This window comes from Protopterus annectens, chromosome 7.part0 (assembly GCF_019279795.1).
Source record: "Protopterus annectens isolate FY-2018-M chromosome 7.part0, PAN1.0, whole genome shotgun sequence".
Taxonomy (NCBI): Eukaryota; Metazoa; Chordata; order Ceratodontiformes; family Protopteridae; genus Protopterus; species Protopterus annectens.
This window is the reverse complement of record NC_056739.1, coordinates 1,143,001,542-1,143,020,213: the sequence shown is the minus strand read 5'-3', so window position 1 is coordinate 1,143,020,213 and position 18,672 is coordinate 1,143,001,542. Positions and strand designations below refer to the sequence as shown.

Below are 18,672 nucleotides of genomic sequence, written 5' to 3'. Positions count from 1 at the left end.
ATGGGAAACCACCCCCTCAGGGGGCCAGAACACATTCCACTAGGGTAACTTCAACCTCTATAGCCTTTCTCAGAAAAGTCCCTACCAGAGACTTTCTGGAAGCTGCAACTTGAGTTCTTTTCATACATTCACCAAGCATTACCACCTGCCTAGCTTTTCCAAATCCAGGATGGGCTTTGCAACCGCAGCCCTGCAGGGCATACTAGCCTCCCCCAACTCTTGACTGTTCCACCCATTCTTCAGCTTTGGGAATCAAAGTGGGACTGCAACAGTGAAACATGAGCATATTACAGTTGTGTACACTTACATGTAGATGTTAGTGTATTCACTGAAGTCCTGATTTCCCACCCTCCAATCCTCTTCTCTGTCGGTCTGTCGTGCACTCCCCAAGGCTATTGGTATTTACTTTTTACTAGTGACTGTTTCCACCATGACTTAGCTCTCTATCTGGGGACTCCTGACATTTGGGCCAAGAAAAACTGAAGTAATGGAGTCATCTGCCTGTTTTTGTACCACTAACGACAGTCCTGAAGCAACAGCAACCGACGCCGAAATACTAAGCCTCTGGTATTCAGGCTGGCTGAGGGCTATCCCTGGCAGGATAACCCAAGTGTGACCAACAGTGAATACACTCTAGCATCTGCATTAGTGTATACAACTGTACTTTATATTCTTCTGTTTTTTCATTATGTTTACAGATTTAATTCTTGTTTTTTATATTTAGGAAAAAATACAGGTGATGTATGCTGCAGAATTGCCCACGGCAAAGTGTTTAATCACCTTATGAAGTTTCATACGAAGCGAAGCAGTTTTGTCTGTGGTGCATTTCTGTTGAATAAAGAATTACTGTTTGCATAGCAATGTGTATAAGCATTTAATATATGCAGCTAATATAGACTGACCTTGCAGTTATCCGTGGTACTTTACTCTAAGCTGACAGTTTTCATTAGATTGTAACATCTTTGCACTGATGGCATGGCAAACGTGTATACATAGGTGTCACTCCAATCGTGGTGTAATGCCTGCAGAGTGTCAAGATTGACCAAAAACTTAAATTCTGCTACAGTACTTGTTTTAGTTGCCAGAAACTAAAATTCTATTTTGTTTCAGATGGCATTGTTAGTCATTTGAAAAAGCAGGCAGGACCTGCCTCAGTTGAACTTAAATCCATAGAGGCACTTCAGAAGTATGTCGGTGACAAGGATGCAAGTGTAGTAGGTAAGCATAGACTTGTTTCACTCTTTGTTTAAACTGTGGTGTGTGCTTTTTAAGTGTGTATGTATTTTACTGTCTGTACTTTTTGTCCCAGCTCTACAGTGATGGGTGAGGCAGTTTCTGAAAGCTTGCCTGGATTAGGTGAGGTGAACACTAATTTTAGGGGCAGTACACTGGTGGTAATGTGCTTGCTTGGATATTGCAAGACAGAAGATAGCCATGTGAGTTATGTCTGTGTAGAATCTACTTCCAATGCGTCCTGCAGTTGATTGGATTCCTTTTTCTGATGGCCTTAACCATGCACAGTTGTGTACATTTTCTAGTTTGTTTTCTGGGATGTTTGTACCTCCTGCCAAGCATATCTCTTGGACTGAGACTAGTGTATTTGCAGTTACGTGATCATAAATTTGAATCTATGCAAACTATGTTCCTCTGCTTGGGAGGGACACACCATATCAACTTGGAACCAAACCAACAAATACTGAGAAGCTCCTGAACAGCAATCCATCCACGTTCTATTATGAAAGTAGAATGTCCACAGATTTGCATCAGCAAACCAGTCCACGCTTTATTGTAAAAAGTAGATAATCCACAAAGTTGTTGACCTAGGTTTCATCCCCACAACCGGACTTAATCAGAACAGTTACTCATACATTCCTTTTTGTGTATCCACCCAGTACACCAATTAATTTCCCTCCAGATTATTTAAAGCAACTTGACCATATTTTATTTTTATTTTTTTATTTGTTTAGGAAAGTCCGACTAGGTTCCACAGAGCCTGTTTTCAGCAGAGGCCCGTGGAGGAAACTGGAGTACCCAGAGTAAACACGCGAACGCAGGGAGGACATGCAAACTCCACACAGAAGGCACCCCAGCCGAGAATCGAACCAGAGAACCTCTTGCTGTGAGGCGACAACGTTAACCGCTGCACCACCCAATCTCTCAACTTGCTAAAAATGCATTCAACATTTATATAAATAAAATGAATAAAATGCTTTTATATAAATATAAAATTTATAATGCTATAATTTAACACATGCATATAAAAATTATAATTCTAAAGTAATAAATATGGCACCTCAAATAGACGTACTAACCTAAACTAATCCGGTGTTAGCTTAGCCACCTAACTTCCCAGTATATTTTTTAACTTTAATATAGGGGCAATGCTTAACACTATCATTAATTCCCGGATAGTTTTGGGCATCCAGCCTAAGTTGCCATTTGAGTTCACATATATCTAGATGGACATCCAATACCTTACCCTGAGTATCATTTTTTAATTTGTTGATTTACCCAAAATTTAAAATAATGCACTGGATATTCAGCAATGTCTGGCAAGGGCATTGGTGGATTTAAGATGCCTGATGTCCATAACATGTTCGTTAATTCTTTCCCTAAAGTGTGTGGAAGTTTTTCTATGTAGAATGCAGGGCATGCCTCACATTTGGCTAAATACAACACATTTTGAGTGCAACAGTTATAATGCCCCATTAAGGGGATAAAGTAATTATTCACTGATGTTTGTTTTTACCTGTCTCCATAATGTATTTGCATGTGCTGCATCTCCCACGTTTAAAGTTACCCATCGTTCTCCCAGCATTAGATGGTTATTGATGGGACCCCTTCTCCAAGATCTCTTTGAAGGATTTGTCCTTCCAAAACACAAACCTGGGAACACCACCCATCTTACTTTCTACATTCTTGTCTAACTGTAAGATGGTCCAGTTTTTCTTTACCATCCACTAGAACCAATCTGAATCCTAGTTATAAATAGTAAAGAGTAATAAACCTTCACCTTTATTTTTTTTAATTCTCCTTTACCAATATTAACTGCCAATTGATTAGAAACTTGCCCAGCAGCCTCCATCAGGATCATACCATTATTCCTTTTCCAGATGATTTCTTCCTAATCCATACATAGGATCTCTGGATATCACCTTTTAAACAGTGATCATAAATTCCAATTCTATACGGAACTCCTGGTCTTTACTGACCATCCTGGCCACCCTCTCCATCTGATCCTTAACAATGGACCTTTTCTGATGGTGAGGGTGTCAGCTGTTGTAATCCAAATATGAATTGGAAAAGATGTTTCTACAGATGCTGTATTTCAGACATTTCAATTCCCGTTCTATTGTCAATTTAATACCTAAATGTTTATTTCTGCACTGTAAGTAAATTTCCACTGTGCTTTTGATGTAGTTCAAAAATGCCTTCAACTGCTCACAATTTCCTTCCTAGACGATAAAAATAACGTCCAGGAAACGCGTGTATCGTTTAATGTACTTGTTGTGGGCACTTTGAAATACATATTCCTGGTCCCAAAAGGACATTATGTAATTGGCATAAATGGGGGCAGAACCGGCCCCCATCGCTACACCAGTAACTTGTTTATAAAAATGCCCTTCGAAATACGAGAAATTATTGTACAATACTGCTTCCATCATGGTGATAAATACTTTCACTTGGTCTTTATCATACAGGCCTGTCTATCAGTTGACACTCTAATCAACTTAATACAGTTTATGTGAAATAACCGAAAATATATAACACCATGTTAGTTACAATTGACGTTTGTAATCAGTAATAGTTATTTTATTTAATTTTTCTAAAACATTCTAAGAATCCTTGGTAATATATCCAAAGGTACCTAGACCTTTTTGAATGTAATCCAGATATTGACTCATGAAGCATGTCTTGTTTCGTTTGCCATCCACTATAGGCCTGAATTTAACATCATGGCCTTTATGCAATTTGGGAATCCCAGATATCCCACTTGCTACTGGATTGGGATTCCTCAAGAAATCACGTTCTGTTTTTGTTTGCTCCTGAAAGCATGTCTTCAATCATTAGATCAAGTTTCATGTATGCCACATTAATTTTCTCAATGCTATTTTCCTCATAGTTGTCTTCCATTAACATACTTATTGTAGCATCTATGTAATCATTTTTGTCGACCACCACAGTACTATTACCTTTATCAGGTCTCATACGCACCCCTTTGTTGTCAGCTAACTTACTTAACTTGTATTCATTCGGGGCAAAATTAGAGTACAACCAGCAAAAAAAATACCTACACGAATGGCTTGTGCATGACTATCATCTGTCCAACAAAAAAAGAAAAAGCCAGCACCCAACATCTCCTGTAGCCTGATTCAAAGGAATTTTATTCCATGACCAAAGGTCGTAAAATGACCAGTATGGTTATACTGGTTTCGGCAAAAGCCTTCAGCAACCACACTTAGCCTCTCAAGTCTTCTACCTTTATTTTTTCACTATCTGGATGTTACGGACCGAATGAGAGATTAAGGGAAGTCTGGCTAGGGTAGGAATCTGAGAAACCACGCTGTGAGGTTGAGAGAATGGAGGGATTGGTGCAGCTGCCCCGACTGATGGGCCAAAAGATCTGGCACTGGATCCAGATGCCAAGGCTGCTCCAAGAGAACTATGCAGGAACGGAAACCATATCTGTCGAGGCCAATAAGGGGCAATGAGAATCATCTTGGCTCTCAAGGCGGTTGCTTTCTGAATTACCTGTGATTAACGGAAGGGGTGGAAAGGTGTTAAGAAGTCCCCCGAGGCCAATCGTGGACTAGTATCTCTGGGGGGGATGGCCTGGAAGGGGGAAGAGGGTGAAGTCAAGGCATTTGCTGTTTTGAGGTGTAGCAAAAATCGCAGCAAGGGAAGGCCCCACTTCTGAAAAATCTCTTCAGTCACCGATTGAGAGACCACTCGTGTGGCATGAGAATAGCTCTGCTCAACCTGTCCATGAGAATAGCTCTGCTCAACCTGTCCACTATGATGTTGGACTTCCCGGGGATATGCATTGCTATCAGAAACAGCAGAGAAGAGATGGCCCCTTGCCAAAGTGAGTGCTTCTCGACACAGGGGATAGAACTTGGTTCCGCCCTGCTTGTTGATATACCACACTATGGACATTGTCCGTTCGGATTGCAATAGTCCCCAGGGGAAGAGTCATGGAGTTCTTGCAATGTCAAAAGCACTGCTCTCATCTCCAGGACATGTAGGTGGCATTCAAAAGGTTGCAATGTGCCATGGACTGTCCTGCCCTGAAAATGCCCCCCACCCGATCAGGGAGACGTCCGATGTCACAGTGGCGACCGGGGAGGAAGGAATAAAGGGTCTGCCTTGATGGACTTGAGGGGACAACATCCACAAAGACAGATTTTTGCAAATTGGAGTTGTCATGATCTTGTGGTGCATAGGGAGTTGTTGGAAAGACCATTGGGCGAAAAGCATCCACTGTAGAAGACTCATGTAAAAGCGGGCAAGAGGAAGAAGTGTGATGGCGGCCGCCATGAGCCCCAATACTTTCAGGACATACCTGGCCTGAATTCTGTCGCTCTGAAGCAGAACATGGACAGTTTTGAATATCTAAGATCCTTTGATCTGTTAACTTTGCGGAGAGCTGCACAGTGTCCAAGTTGGCACCTATGAAGGTAATAAATTGAAAGGCCTCCAAAGCAGACACCCAAGCAACTGCCACCTCAAGACATAAGACATGCAACACACAGTTCTCAAAGTCAGTGTGCTAAACAGTCACAGCCCTTAAGGCCAAATGCCAGACGCTTGTTATAGGTGACTCCATAGACACACTGACGTCCCACTCACCAGACTGAACAAGGAAAAGATCACAGTAAGCTGCCTGTCAGGCGCTAGAATCTGCCACATAACACAAGCTCTCGGGTCACTCCACAGCAAGTACAAGTATGACTCTGTCATTGTCCATGCCGGTGTGAACGACCTGAGACGTACCTCCCTGGACCCTGGACTACATGAAGAGACTTAGAAGAGCTCTCAGATTATGTAGCCCAGGCCGGTATGACCCTGACCCTGAGCAGTATCCTACCCTCACCAAGAATGATGCCACAATACAGAGACAAAATGATCAGCTTTAATAATTGGCTTAATTACTGGTGTCATTCTAAGGGGATCCAATGTCTGTCTGCCTGGGATGACATGCTTGACAAGCCACGCTGCTTCGCAAGGGACGGTTTGCACCTGTCACCCCTGGGCTTCCGGATATTGGCAAAGGCTCTTGCCACCCCCTAGTGCCTTTTTTAGGCAAGGCTCAAATGATAAACTTACCGCCCTAGAAAACAAAAATGGAGAAAAACTAAGGGTAATACTGCTCAATGCCAGAAGTCTAAACCTCAAGATGCACGCCCTCAAAGCCCTCCTCAGCATGGAGAACTTCTATGTCTGTGCTGTGACTGAAACCTGGTTCAAGGCTCCTGAGAGCACCCCAGCACTATCAGGTTATACCTCATATCATGCGTTCCGGCCCCAAAATCCGGACCGAACCACAAGAGGGGGGGGTATCCATATTCATAAAGGATACCCACACCTCCAGGTTAGTGGCAACACACGAAGCATCGGAGACAATCCAGGTGTAATTAACCATAGGTAAAACTGCCCTACAGTTTGTAGCATGCTACAGACCACCTTCTCAAACTCGGGAAACCCACACAGCCTTCCTGAAGACACTGGAGAGTATGAATGTCTCTCCAAACACCATCATATTGGGTAACCAACTACCCAAACATAGACTGGGAACCATTACTCAAGCCCCAACACCCTAGCCCAAAGGTTCCTGGAGTTCATAAACTCAAATGCTATGGAACAACTAGTCACCATTCCCACAAGAGGAGAAAATATACTAGACCTGATCATCATAAACATGGGGACAAAATGCTCCACACCGGAAGTATATCCCTCATTGAGATCGGACCATAAATTAATCTCACTGGAGATCCACATCCCGCCCCCACCCCCAGCAAAAAAGACCACAATGAAGAACTTTTCAAAAGCAAACTTCACACTTCTTAAGACTGGAGTGGTATCCTTCAAGGCCCCCGAGCCAGTGGAAACCACAACCCACGCTGCTGAAACCCTTACAGATGCCTTCTACGAGCACCTCCAGGAATGTATGGATCAAGCAATCCCTAATAAAATAAAGACCCTTTCCACCAAAGGCAGGCGCCCGGTCTGGTGGACCCCAGCTATAAACAAACTACAACAAGAGGAGAAAGCTACTACATGACAGAGCAAAATCCCTAAAAGGGAAGGCATCTCTGATCAATACTAGCAAAAAACTACGATCACTCATAAAATCATCCAAGGCCAACTTTGAGAGAAAAATCGCTTGACACAAAAGACAATCATAAGGCCTTTAGCTATGTTAGAAACCTGGGTGGAAACTCCCAGATATGCTCAGAATTTATCCAAAATGATAAAAAAATCACTGAACCCACAGACATTGCCAACATACTGGCAGACAGGTTCAGTGCAAATTTCTCCCCTCCCTCCCCCCCCAAAAGGAGAAATATCTATCCCACCAGAGTCTAGCCTCCCAAACATCTCAGATGCCCAGGTGAGAGCTGCTCTCTCTAAAGCAAAAAACACAGCATCAATGGGACCGGGCGGTGTCCCCGGCTGTGTGCTACACTAACTCAATGAGGAACTAAACCCACACATAAGGCTGCTGTTTAATCTTAGCCTTACTACAGGATACGTACCCAAAGAATGGCGTACGGCAACTGTGGTCCCACTCCACAAAGGCGGTGCTTCTACGGACCCTGGAAATTACTGCCCCATAAGCTTGACGAGCCTGGTCTGCAAAGCTATGGAGAGGATCATAATGGAACTCATAAAGACATTGGGGACCTGCAGACACTGGATCCTACCCAATTTGGCTTTGTCAGGAGCAGATCCTGCCTCTTGAATTTGGTTGACTTTTTCGAAACAGTCACCAAGGCCATTGATGAGGGTAAGGCAGTTCACACAGCCTACCTTGACCTAGCAAAAGCGTTTGACAATACCCCACTCGGGCATCATAGAAAAGCTCACCAGCTTAGATGCAAACCCATGTCACAAGATGGGTTGCAAACTGGCTCAAGGACAGAACACACAGGGTTACAGTTGCTGGTGCCATGTCGGACTCTAAGCCGGTCACGAGCGGTGTCCCACAGGGCTCAGTCCTGGGCCCCCTCTCGTTCGGCATTTATTTTTCTGAAGTGCAGGCAAACATAGGGGGATTTTGGCTGACAAAATTTGCAGATGACTGCAAACTGGGCACCATAATTGACACTCCATCAGACACAGACATCTTCCAGAGAGGTCTCGTAGAAATGGATAACTGATGCCAGAGCCATGGCTTTAAGCTAAATGCCAAAAAATGTATAGTCATACCCTTTGGGATAAACAAGGTAACCCCCAATTACCACATAGGTGGTAATCCATTGAACACTGAAGAAGTGATCAGGGACCTGGGGACCCAAGTTGACAGTAACCTCTCTTTTGACACTCTCATTGCCAAAGTGGTTAGGAAGACCTTCTACATTGCCCACCTGATCATGAAGGGATTCACATCCAGATCAGGAGAGGTCATTGTACCCCTGTACTCTTCATTTATCAGACCAATGATGGAGTACAACGCCCCATTCGGAATGTACCTTACCCGACACCTGCAGCAGTTGGAAAGACCCCAAAAGTTCCTCACCAAAAGGATAAAGGGGCTCAAACATATGTCATACGATGCCCGACTGAAGAAACTCCAGCTCTATTCAGTCGCATACCGTCTGCTCGGAGGTGATCTGTGCCTGACATACAAGGCCATGTCCAACCCGGAATTAATGGACATGCTCCACCTCAAAAAATCCAAATCCACCAGAGCCACGAGAGCAAGAGACTTAAACCTCAACATGGATATAAATAGGATGTGCTGGAGGGACAGATTCATCACCCAGAGACTCCCTACACTATGGAACAGAATCCCAGTCTGTGAGGCAGAGCCCCTCACTGACTCTGTTCAAGAGAAATCTTGACGAGTGGATGGGAGATCGTAGGTTTACCCCGGGAATCATCTCTGTGTCACTGCTGGACTGAGGCACAGCAAACTAATGGGTATAGTATTCTCATCCTAAGGGGTGGTGAAAGCCACACACACTCTGGCTAGGCTTAGAAATGCCCTAGGGCAGGTAGCCTAGTATGAACCTATGAAGGTGACAAGGCAGACTTTTCGAAATTTATAGAGATTCCTAGCCCTCTGCAAATGTGAATGGTGTAATCTCTGGCCTGAAGTTGATGCCTGGTGGTGGCAGGAGCCAGTCTAGATATGGAAACACCTGGAGTCCTTGACTCCTCAGGTGAGCCGTAACCGCTGCCATACATTTGGTGAACAATCTGGGGGCTGTAATGAGACCAAAGGGCAGGGCTCTGCTGGTAGTGACTGGCCCCCAGCTGAAAGCGGAGAAACCTTCTGGAGCGCCTGTAAATTTTGATGTGATAGTACACGTCCTGAAGGTCCTCTGAGCACATCCAATTGTCCTTGCCCAGAAAGGGTAGAATGGACTGTAGCGTGACCATCCGGAATCTTGTCCTTGTTTGCTGAGATCTAATTTGTCTCCAGTCCCCTGTTTTTTTGGTACCAAAAAGAACTTTGAGTCTACTCCGGATCCTAGTTGGTCTGCTGGGACTGGCTGGATGGCTCTTTGCTAGTAGTTTTGATATTTCTAGCACTGCTTGTTACCTTAGACTGGGTGGAACGTCTGGAAGGGTTCCCTTTTGTTGAGTTGGGGTTTGGATAAAGGGAATTTTGTAACCCTCTGATATAACAGACTGTACCCATTTGTCTAAAGTGAGGGAGAGCCAGGCTTTTGGGTACAACTACATTCTTCCCCCGACTGCCTCCGAAGGTGGACAATCTGGCAACACCTCAGGGATGTTGGAAGGGTTTGTCAGACTCTCTGCTACCCTGATTCTGCGGACCCCTCTGCCTCTTGGGTGGCGTCTGTTGTTACCCCCTCTGCCTCTGACCTCTTGCGTCAGGCGTGACTCCTTGTGATTTGCGGAACCACATCTTTCCACCGTTTTGACCCTTAGGATATGGTCTGGAAGGGGTGGAGAAACTGACTCCGGCAGAAAGTCTTACCATCTTGCCCGCATCTGGTCAAGGTGTCTTTCACTTGAGGCCCATCAAAAGGGGAGTTCGTGAAGGATGCCTTGAAGGGGTCTGCAAAATTTACAATGCCGCATCCAGACGTGACGCCTTAAGGCCACACCTGTGCCTGCGGCCCTACTCACTCCATCGGCTGCATAGGAAATGAGCCGCATGGAGGAGTTAACAATGGAGTTTAGGGTTCCTAGCTGTGAGTTGATTTTATCTTGGGACCCAGCAGCTGACGGATCTGTAAAATTTCACCCGCTTTCAAAGAGATGTTCTCAAAGAGTTGGGTGAAGTGACAAGTAATTCAGCGACCGCATGGCAAAGGTCGCTGAAGAAGACATCCGCTTACCGTACCTATCCATAGTGCTAGAATCTTTGTTAGGAGGATGGATAGGTACTGAAGGATCGGGTAGTTCCTTCTTGGTGGCTGCAGCCACCATCATGGCATCAACAGACACCTTTTGTTAAAAACTGCCCATCAGCTGGAACCGTAATAAATTTAGAAAGCCTCCGTGGGGTGGAGGTCACCAAATCCGGGGCCGTCCAAACCTTCCTTGCCACCACTTCCATGAGGGGGTCGAAAGGCGGAGACACCCAGGAGGTGGAGGGTTGAGAACCAAACACCTCCAGGTAAACCGACTCGTCCTCAGAAGGATTAATGGAAGACCAGTTCCCCCTCTGAGGATTTCAAGGATGTCTGAGAGACGTCCTCAGAGGGGGACTTTGGGGGGATCCTTCAGACTCATCCAAGTCTGTATCGGAGATGATAGACTCAGGGGAGTCCACATGCTTCCTCTTGCATGTCCTCTTGCACAGAGGTTCACCTGACTGGTCAGGAGAATCCTCAGAAGAGGAAGATATTCTCAGTGGGGAAACCTGAGGCGTTGGATCTCTGGGTCCGGGAGCAAGAGAGTGGGAAGAGACGTCAGCAGGCACTGTAGTGGGAGGAGCGGACTGTTGACCATGCCCTGGGGCTAGTACGCTCGTCACTTCGAAGGCTCCTCTATCAGGCAGGCCAGAGGGCTCCCGCTCTGAAGTAGGAACCCCAGGCCGCACCGACAGGGACGGCTCCGAAGCAGATGACTGGGCCGAGCTCATCAGTGCAGACACTCCGAGAGGGAGAACTGGGTCAGACAAGGGTCTGATGCCACTCACCCCCTCGGAGCCGGCGAGAGAGACCAGGTGCCCGGATCCCTCCAATGGAAGGCATCAGATCTGAGCAGAGGACGACTGAGCCGAAGGGAGGTATTGGCTCTGACGCCACAACAGTCACGGCTCCGAGGAGCTCCAGCTCCGAACTCTGAGGGAGAGTCGAGGGAGGAATAGTAGTTGAAATGGCCACTGTCTGAGACGGGCTGTGAAGCATTTGGGCCAGTGCCTGAGACTTTGTCTACTGACCACTCTCTCAAGGTCGGAAAGCCTGGATGACAGAGAAGAACGGCTCCAATGGCTCCGCTCCGAGAGCAAGGGTGACCCCAGAGCCGAATGGATAGATTCCAAAGATGGGGATCTGGACCTTTTCCTGGAGATGGATGGAGCTGAAGGAGCCGAAGATACATCGGCTCCAGCCGGAACCGACCATGAGAGTAGAGGCTCAGCGGAATCGGCGCAGAGTGGAGCCGATGCTGGAAGCTGCGACACAGAAGTATTTGCTCCAGCCGGAGCCGATCTTGCCACAGATGGTGAGCCAGCAGCCGAAGGCTTAGGACTCTGAGCAGACGGTTTGGCTGGCTTAGAGGGCTTCCCCGGCGCAGACGTAGATGGGGAGCCCTCTGGCTTTAAGCCCCTTAAGATTAATTTGTTCCTGCATGACTCTTGGGCTGAATGCATGGCGCACAGAACAAGAGTCCTGCAGGTGCAGAGGTCCTAGGCAGTAAACACAAGTGTGACTGTCACATCTTCTGACAGCACGAGTCACACTTTTTGCAGCCTGAGACCTTTGTGTCCTTCGACATAGTGCTATCAAAGTAAAGGGGCACAAGTATAAAAAAAAAAAAAAAAAAAAAACACACACGCCCAAATCCACACAAACTAAGAAAAACAGGGATACAGGGGTACAAACAATACAGAATCCCTGTCGGGAATTAGGAAAGGGGCAGGCCTAAGGCCCAACTTAAAGGGAGGGATGTATAATTTGGGATAAGGGGAAAAGAAAGGGTACTAATGGGGAAAAGGTTTTAAATTAACCGTTAAGTTAGTCTAAACAAGAAAGGAGTGGGAAACTAAGTAGAAAGGTACTATATATCCACATCTACATCATCCACATCCACATCGTCCACCTCTACCTCTACATCGTCCACCTCTACCTCTACATCGTCCACCTCTACCTCTACATCGTCCACCTCTACCTCTACATCGTCCACCTCTACCTCTACCTCGTCCACCTCTACCTCTACCTCGTCCACCTCTACCTCTACCTCGTCCACCTCTACCTCTACCTCATCTACCTCTACCTCTACATCATCTACCTCTACCTCTACATCATCTACCTCTACCTCTACATCATCTACCTCTTACCAAGAGCCGGGAAGAACGCACCTTGCAAACGAGATCTGGGTAGTTATCGCCTAGCATCATGGGATATAGGGTTGCCTTGAGCTGGTAAAATTTAGCTCGCTAGCTTTAGTAAGTGGCAGAGTCGGAGCAGAGGTTCGGCTCTGAACCCATCCAGCAAGAATGAAGGCGAGATTGACAACTTAACATGTCCCCCTCGCCCAGAGTCACCTGTCTGCACTACTGTATGCAGCACCTATTTTCACCCATATTAGAAACTGACTTAAGCTAGAATCCTGTTACAATAAGATAACCAAGTTTGCTACAAGCTCTAGTTACAGAACACATCACTGTTGCACGAAAAACTAAAATGGCTAGAGTTCACGCAGCTGCTTAACTACCACCAGCTAGTTACTGCAAAGAACATTCTTAAGTGGGGAGGGTGGCCTAATGGTTAAGGTGTTTGCCTTAAAAACACAAGGTGCAGGGTTTGAGTCTCACAAGGGATAATTGGCTAGGCTTAAAATGGCTCGCAAGGGCAGTTAGCCTAGTACTAACCTATGAACCTACCCTGAAAAAAAAATCTATCAATTACCCATTACACTGCAAATTGGCATCTCCGATCTATTGACAAATGTCTCCTCTGCATCTCCAGGGCAAAATACTGCAGGCAAAGCGCTCTTCCCACATAGTTTCTAAAAACTGGAATTTCCTCCTCCATTCTCTGACCACTGCCTCTACCACCCCACAATTCAAAAAACTCCCTAAAAATCACATCTACTAAACACCTGGTTGTGTCCTTGTATCACTTAACCTTTACTCTCCCATCTCCTCCCTTCCTTTTTCAACTTCCAAGCGACTCGCTTTAACCTTCAACAGTATTAAACCCAGCCAATAACTCTGGCTATTAGTTGCTACTTCTCATAGTGGGAGATTGCTCCTCCTTTTGTCAATTATACACCTGCACATTAAATGGAATTCATGACAGTTTCTCCTGGAAAATGTCTTTCCAATCTATTTCATATACATTGTGGTTGGCAAAAAACTTTGTTGCATTAAATTACCTTTGTATAATGCTGTATAAATTTGATTCTCTCTTGCAGCAAGGTTTCAGAGCTTTTCTCCCCGGACCTCTGCTGTAAATGGACCTGGTCCAGTTGGAATTTCCTGGTTAACAAATGGAAAATAAATTATCTTCTGCTTTTGCTATTTGCTAAGCTTAGTCTAAGCTGTGCTGCTAGGAAACTTGTACTACCCCTCCCCCATAACACACTTGTGTACTTGGTCTTTCGTACTTGTGTACGGAGGTTTCCTCCCCAGGCCTCCACTAAAAATTGTTTGCTTTTGTTGACAGCCTGACTATCCCAACAAATGTGAACAAACCAACCTTTACATTCAAAGTGACAGAGGAGAGAAATCCAGATGCTTAAAACCACATTAACTGTATCACTGAAAACTAAGTACCATGGAAGATTAAGGTTCTTAAATCAGTCTCCAAAAATGCATGCAAGCCACTACTGGGGAGAGGGGGCACCAAATAAGTTGCACCAGTCCACAGATGACCTCATTAGCATTGAAACTTCTTTTCTTGCAGAGTAAGATGTAGGGAAAACTTTATCTTTGTTCTAGCTCAAGTGCATCAACATACAGAGGTAAAATTAAACAGCAGCTGGGTTCTGGGTGTCAAATGGTAGTCCCAGCATGTTGCATACCAGGTGCACTGTCGAGGAAGGAAGCCATGCAGGAAACTTCCAAGCATCAACCATGTTCCCCTTAAAAAGTACACTCACACCAGCAAAGAGAATCCATCACAAGCACTACACGTATCTAATGTGGGATATCTCTGCCACCCTCAGGAGTCTAACTTGCCAGTGAGCATTTTGCAACTTGTGGTGGCGCAGGTGGTAAGACAAGTGACAGTCTAAGGGCCAACTGCGGAAACTAAATTGCTCCCTCCACACAAGCTGGCCGGTTGTGGTCATGCTTCAGCTGCAAACAGGGTCAGGACTGATACTTGGGGGACAGCCTAAGACCAATAGCTAACCTCTCTTGCCACTCCTGCATGGAGTCTGACAAAAATTTGAATGCTGCTACACAAGGGATAGAAGGTTACTTGATCAGCCAAAGCCAGTCACAAGAACAAGATCTGAAAGTGAAGGTTTTGGCCTATGCCCTGGGTATTTTGAGTTGTACACCACCTCCCTTCTAACCAAACAAGGCCCAGAACCACACAAGATAAGTTTCTCCCCTACCCAGCTTCTAGGATTACACTTTGAGGCAATTTAAGCCTCTTATGATTTGTGGTCAGGCTGAGATACTGTCAATTGCTACTATTCATATTGCGTCCCTGAGAAAAAAAGCACCTGGAGAATAGCAAGCGATCCATGTTCTATAAATGAAAGAAGAATGTCCAAAAATTTGCAACAGCAAACCAGTCCACACTTTATTGCAAAAGTAGATGATCCACAAAGTTTACCTAGGTTCCGTCCTCACAACAAGACTTCATCAGAATAGTTAAACTCACATGCATTCCTTTTTGTGTATCCACCCAGTACACCAATTTCCCTCCAAATTAACGCAACATGACTATATTCTCTCAAAACTTACTAAAAATGCATTCAACATATTTATATAAATAAAATTATTCTGAATTCGGCCAATGAGGAAGTAGATCGTGATGACAAAATGATGGCAGAGGAAGAAAATTTAATTATGGTCTGCAGGCAAAAGACCCTTTAGACGAGGGACCCAGGCAGTCGGAGAAGCTGCGCAGCAAATGGCAAGATGTTCACAAACCAACAAGAGGGAAAAAGGCAGTATGTGCAGCAGAGAACGGCAGTATGTGCAGCAGAGAGCACGACCCAAAGTTTGGAATTATCCAAAGAAGGCGTACAAAGGATATGCAACGAGGTGGTAAATGAAAGAATCTACACACAGTTCCCCTCAAGTAAGTAATGTTTTTCAGTCTCATGAAGGTCAGTTAACTGGCTTACACAAAAAATTGTATGTTAAGGACAGGCTTGACGAGCCAACAAGACTGAATATTAGACTCTTACAACAAAAGCTTGTATAACACGGCCGCTAGTGTGCCTTTCAGGGGAACCAAGTGTGCGGCAGTGGACACATCAACTAACATCAACACTGTTTTGAATTGGACAAAAAACAAGTTTGACTAATTTTGAAACTATGAATCCAACGTGTTCTTAATGAGAATTCAGAACCCAATGTGTGTGCAACGTTTGAGCGCTTAAATGTACTGAATTCATTAGTCACCGGAAGTAGTAGTAATTGTGTGTTAAATTAGAATTCAAACAGTTCCATAATTTTAAATGAAAGTTTATTGCAGTTGTTTACTCTACTTCTAAAATGTTTGAAGTGGGAAGTGAATAGTTGTGGAATGAAGTGATTTTGTCCAATATGGATTTAAGCAAAAATGAGGGTGGGGGTATTCAGTTAGATGGAGAAGAGCCTTCATTATTCAACAGCACAATGTTTTTAACTACTGGGGTTGAAACGGAAAACGATTGTTTTGGTAATGAGATTTTGTCAAATATGGATCAAAATAAAAATGGGGAGGGGCAGTCAATTTAACCACAAAGCAGAGTTTTTACAGGCACAAAGTATGGTAGATCCAGACAAGTAGTTTACTTTTTGGGGGCACAAGCCCAGCATCTGAGGATATGATTAATATTGAAAGTGTGACATCATATGAGATTTCTGAAGAAAATCAAACGTTTAATTTTAATGTTTAGAAAAATTCAGAAATAATTACCAACGCTTTTGGTATTATAAAGTATACAATTATTCAAAGATGAAACTGGATGCTGGGCATGCAAACTTATCAAAAGGTTTCAAATTTGTACCATGTAGAAAGGGGACACTATCAAAAATGCTAATTTGGAACTATTTGCACACAAAATTATTAGGGTGTTTCCTAACAAAAGGGACTAATTATGAACATGGTTTAGTCAAACCCAGTAAATTTACACCCCCAACCAATCAAATGGTTGGTCTATTTGAAAAAAAGTTAGATATAGGGGAATATTTTAAGAAATCAAGTGATGGATACTCTAATTTTGCCCAACAAAAAATGAAAGCCAGCACCCAACATCTCCTGTAGCCTGATTCATAGCAATTTTATTCCATGACCAAAGGTCGAAAAATGACCAGTATGGTTATACCTGTTTCGGCAAAAGCCTTCAGCAACCACACTTAGTGAAAAAATACATGGCATATATGTAGTCTGATGCCCTCTAGTGTACACAATAAATACTACCATATTAATACTAATATGGATAATGTAAATATAAACTGTTTTCATGTCACAAACATGATTAAGCAAAAAAGAAACACTTGTATCACTTCAAATAGGCAATTTTTTATGCGATACTTTCAGAATTGGTCATTCAACCCAGGTGGGAATAAGGCCCCCAATTTAATCCACATTTTCTCTTTATTTGCTAACACTTCATGTAGTATGAGCTTCTTTATTCCTAAACCTGATATGGTCAATAACCATAAAGCTAAAAGACCCCGTTGGATGTTTAAGCATGTCTTTAGAGAACTCTAACCCTTTTTGTGTTTTTTTTGTTTAATTTTAATATCACTTAAATGTTCCCCAACCCTCATTTTAAAGGGTCGGGACGTTTGTCCCACAAAATGCCCAGCAACTGCATTGAGCTAAATAACCCAATTACTACTAAAATTGGCAAAAAATGACATTGTATACATGTGGAGAGTTATGGGAAGTGAAACTATTTGATTTTAACATTCTTGGACAGTAAATGCAGTTACCACATGGATAGCAGCCTGATATCAGTTGACCAGTAATTGTCATTTTAGTTGAACTACGAACTTTGTCATAAACCCTTTTGTAATGGCTGAATAAGGATCCCAAAGACCGCCCCTTCCGAAAGGAAATAGGAACATCTATCTCTAATATAATTATTTAAAGTATCTGATCTTAATAAATGCCAGTCTGAATAATATTCATAAAACTTTTGGTATTTCTCCCATAAATTGTAATTTAAGTACCAGATTCTTTTGTATCCCGAACCTGATATGACAACTGCGATCTATCCTATTGGTTAGCAAACAGACTGGCTCTAGTGATGTCACCCACTTGGTATCCCTCTGTTCTTAAACCTAGATGTTAAATCTCGTCTGTAATGGTCATATGTGGAAGAATTTGAACAAATCCCGAAATCAGTTTCTCTGGATCAAAATGATTTTTTCAAAATCTTCCACGTACGACCATTACAGACTAGATTTAACATCTAGGTTTAAGAACAGGGGATACCAAAATAGCCGTAATAAATTTAGAAGGCCTCCATGGGGTGGAGGCCACCGAATCCGGGGCCGTCCAAGCCTTCCTTGCCACCACTTCCATGAGGGGGGTCGAAAGGCGGAGACACCCAGGAGGTGGAGGGTGGAGAACCAAATGCCTCCAGGTAAACAGACTCGTCCTCCGAAGGATTAAGGGAAGACCAGTTCCCCCTCTGAGGATTTCAAGGATGTCTGAGAAAGCGACATCCTCAGAGGGGGACTTTGGGGATCCTTCAGACTCATCCAAGTCTGCATCGGAGGTGATAGACTGAGTCCACATGCTTCCTCTTACATGTCCTCTTGCGCGGAGGTTCACCTGACAGGTCAGGAGAATCCTCTGAAGAGGAAGATATTCCCAGTGGGGAAACCTGAGGCGTTGGATCTCTGGGTCTGGGAGCAAGAGAGTGGGAAGAGACGTCAGCAGGCACTGTAGTGGGAGGAGCTGATGGAGCTGAATGTTGACCATGCCCTGGGGCTAGTACGCTCATCAGTTCGAAGGCTCCCTTATCAGGCAGGCCAGAGGGCTCCTGCTCCGAAGTAGGAACCCCAGGCAGCACCGACAGGGACTGCTCAAGCAGATGTCTGGGCCGAGCTAATCAGTGCAGATGCTCAGAGGGAGAACTGGGTCAGACAAGGGTCTGATGCCACTCACCCCCTCTGAGCCGGCG

At 44.4% G+C, this 18,672-nt stretch overlaps 1 protein-coding gene across 1 annotated transcript in view; it reads left to right on the top strand.

The window, feature by feature from the left end:
• Positions 1-18,672, top strand: part of PDIA3 (protein disulfide isomerase family A member 3) — a 1,140,556-nt gene that overhangs the window by 162,765 nt on the left and 959,119 nt on the right. Inside the window, exon 4 of the mRNA XM_044077721.1 lies at positions 1,111-1,218. Within this exon, the coding sequence (XP_043933656.1) occupies positions 1,111-1,218 (108 nt within the window). The remainder of the gene's footprint in view (positions 1-1,110; positions 1,219-18,672) is intronic.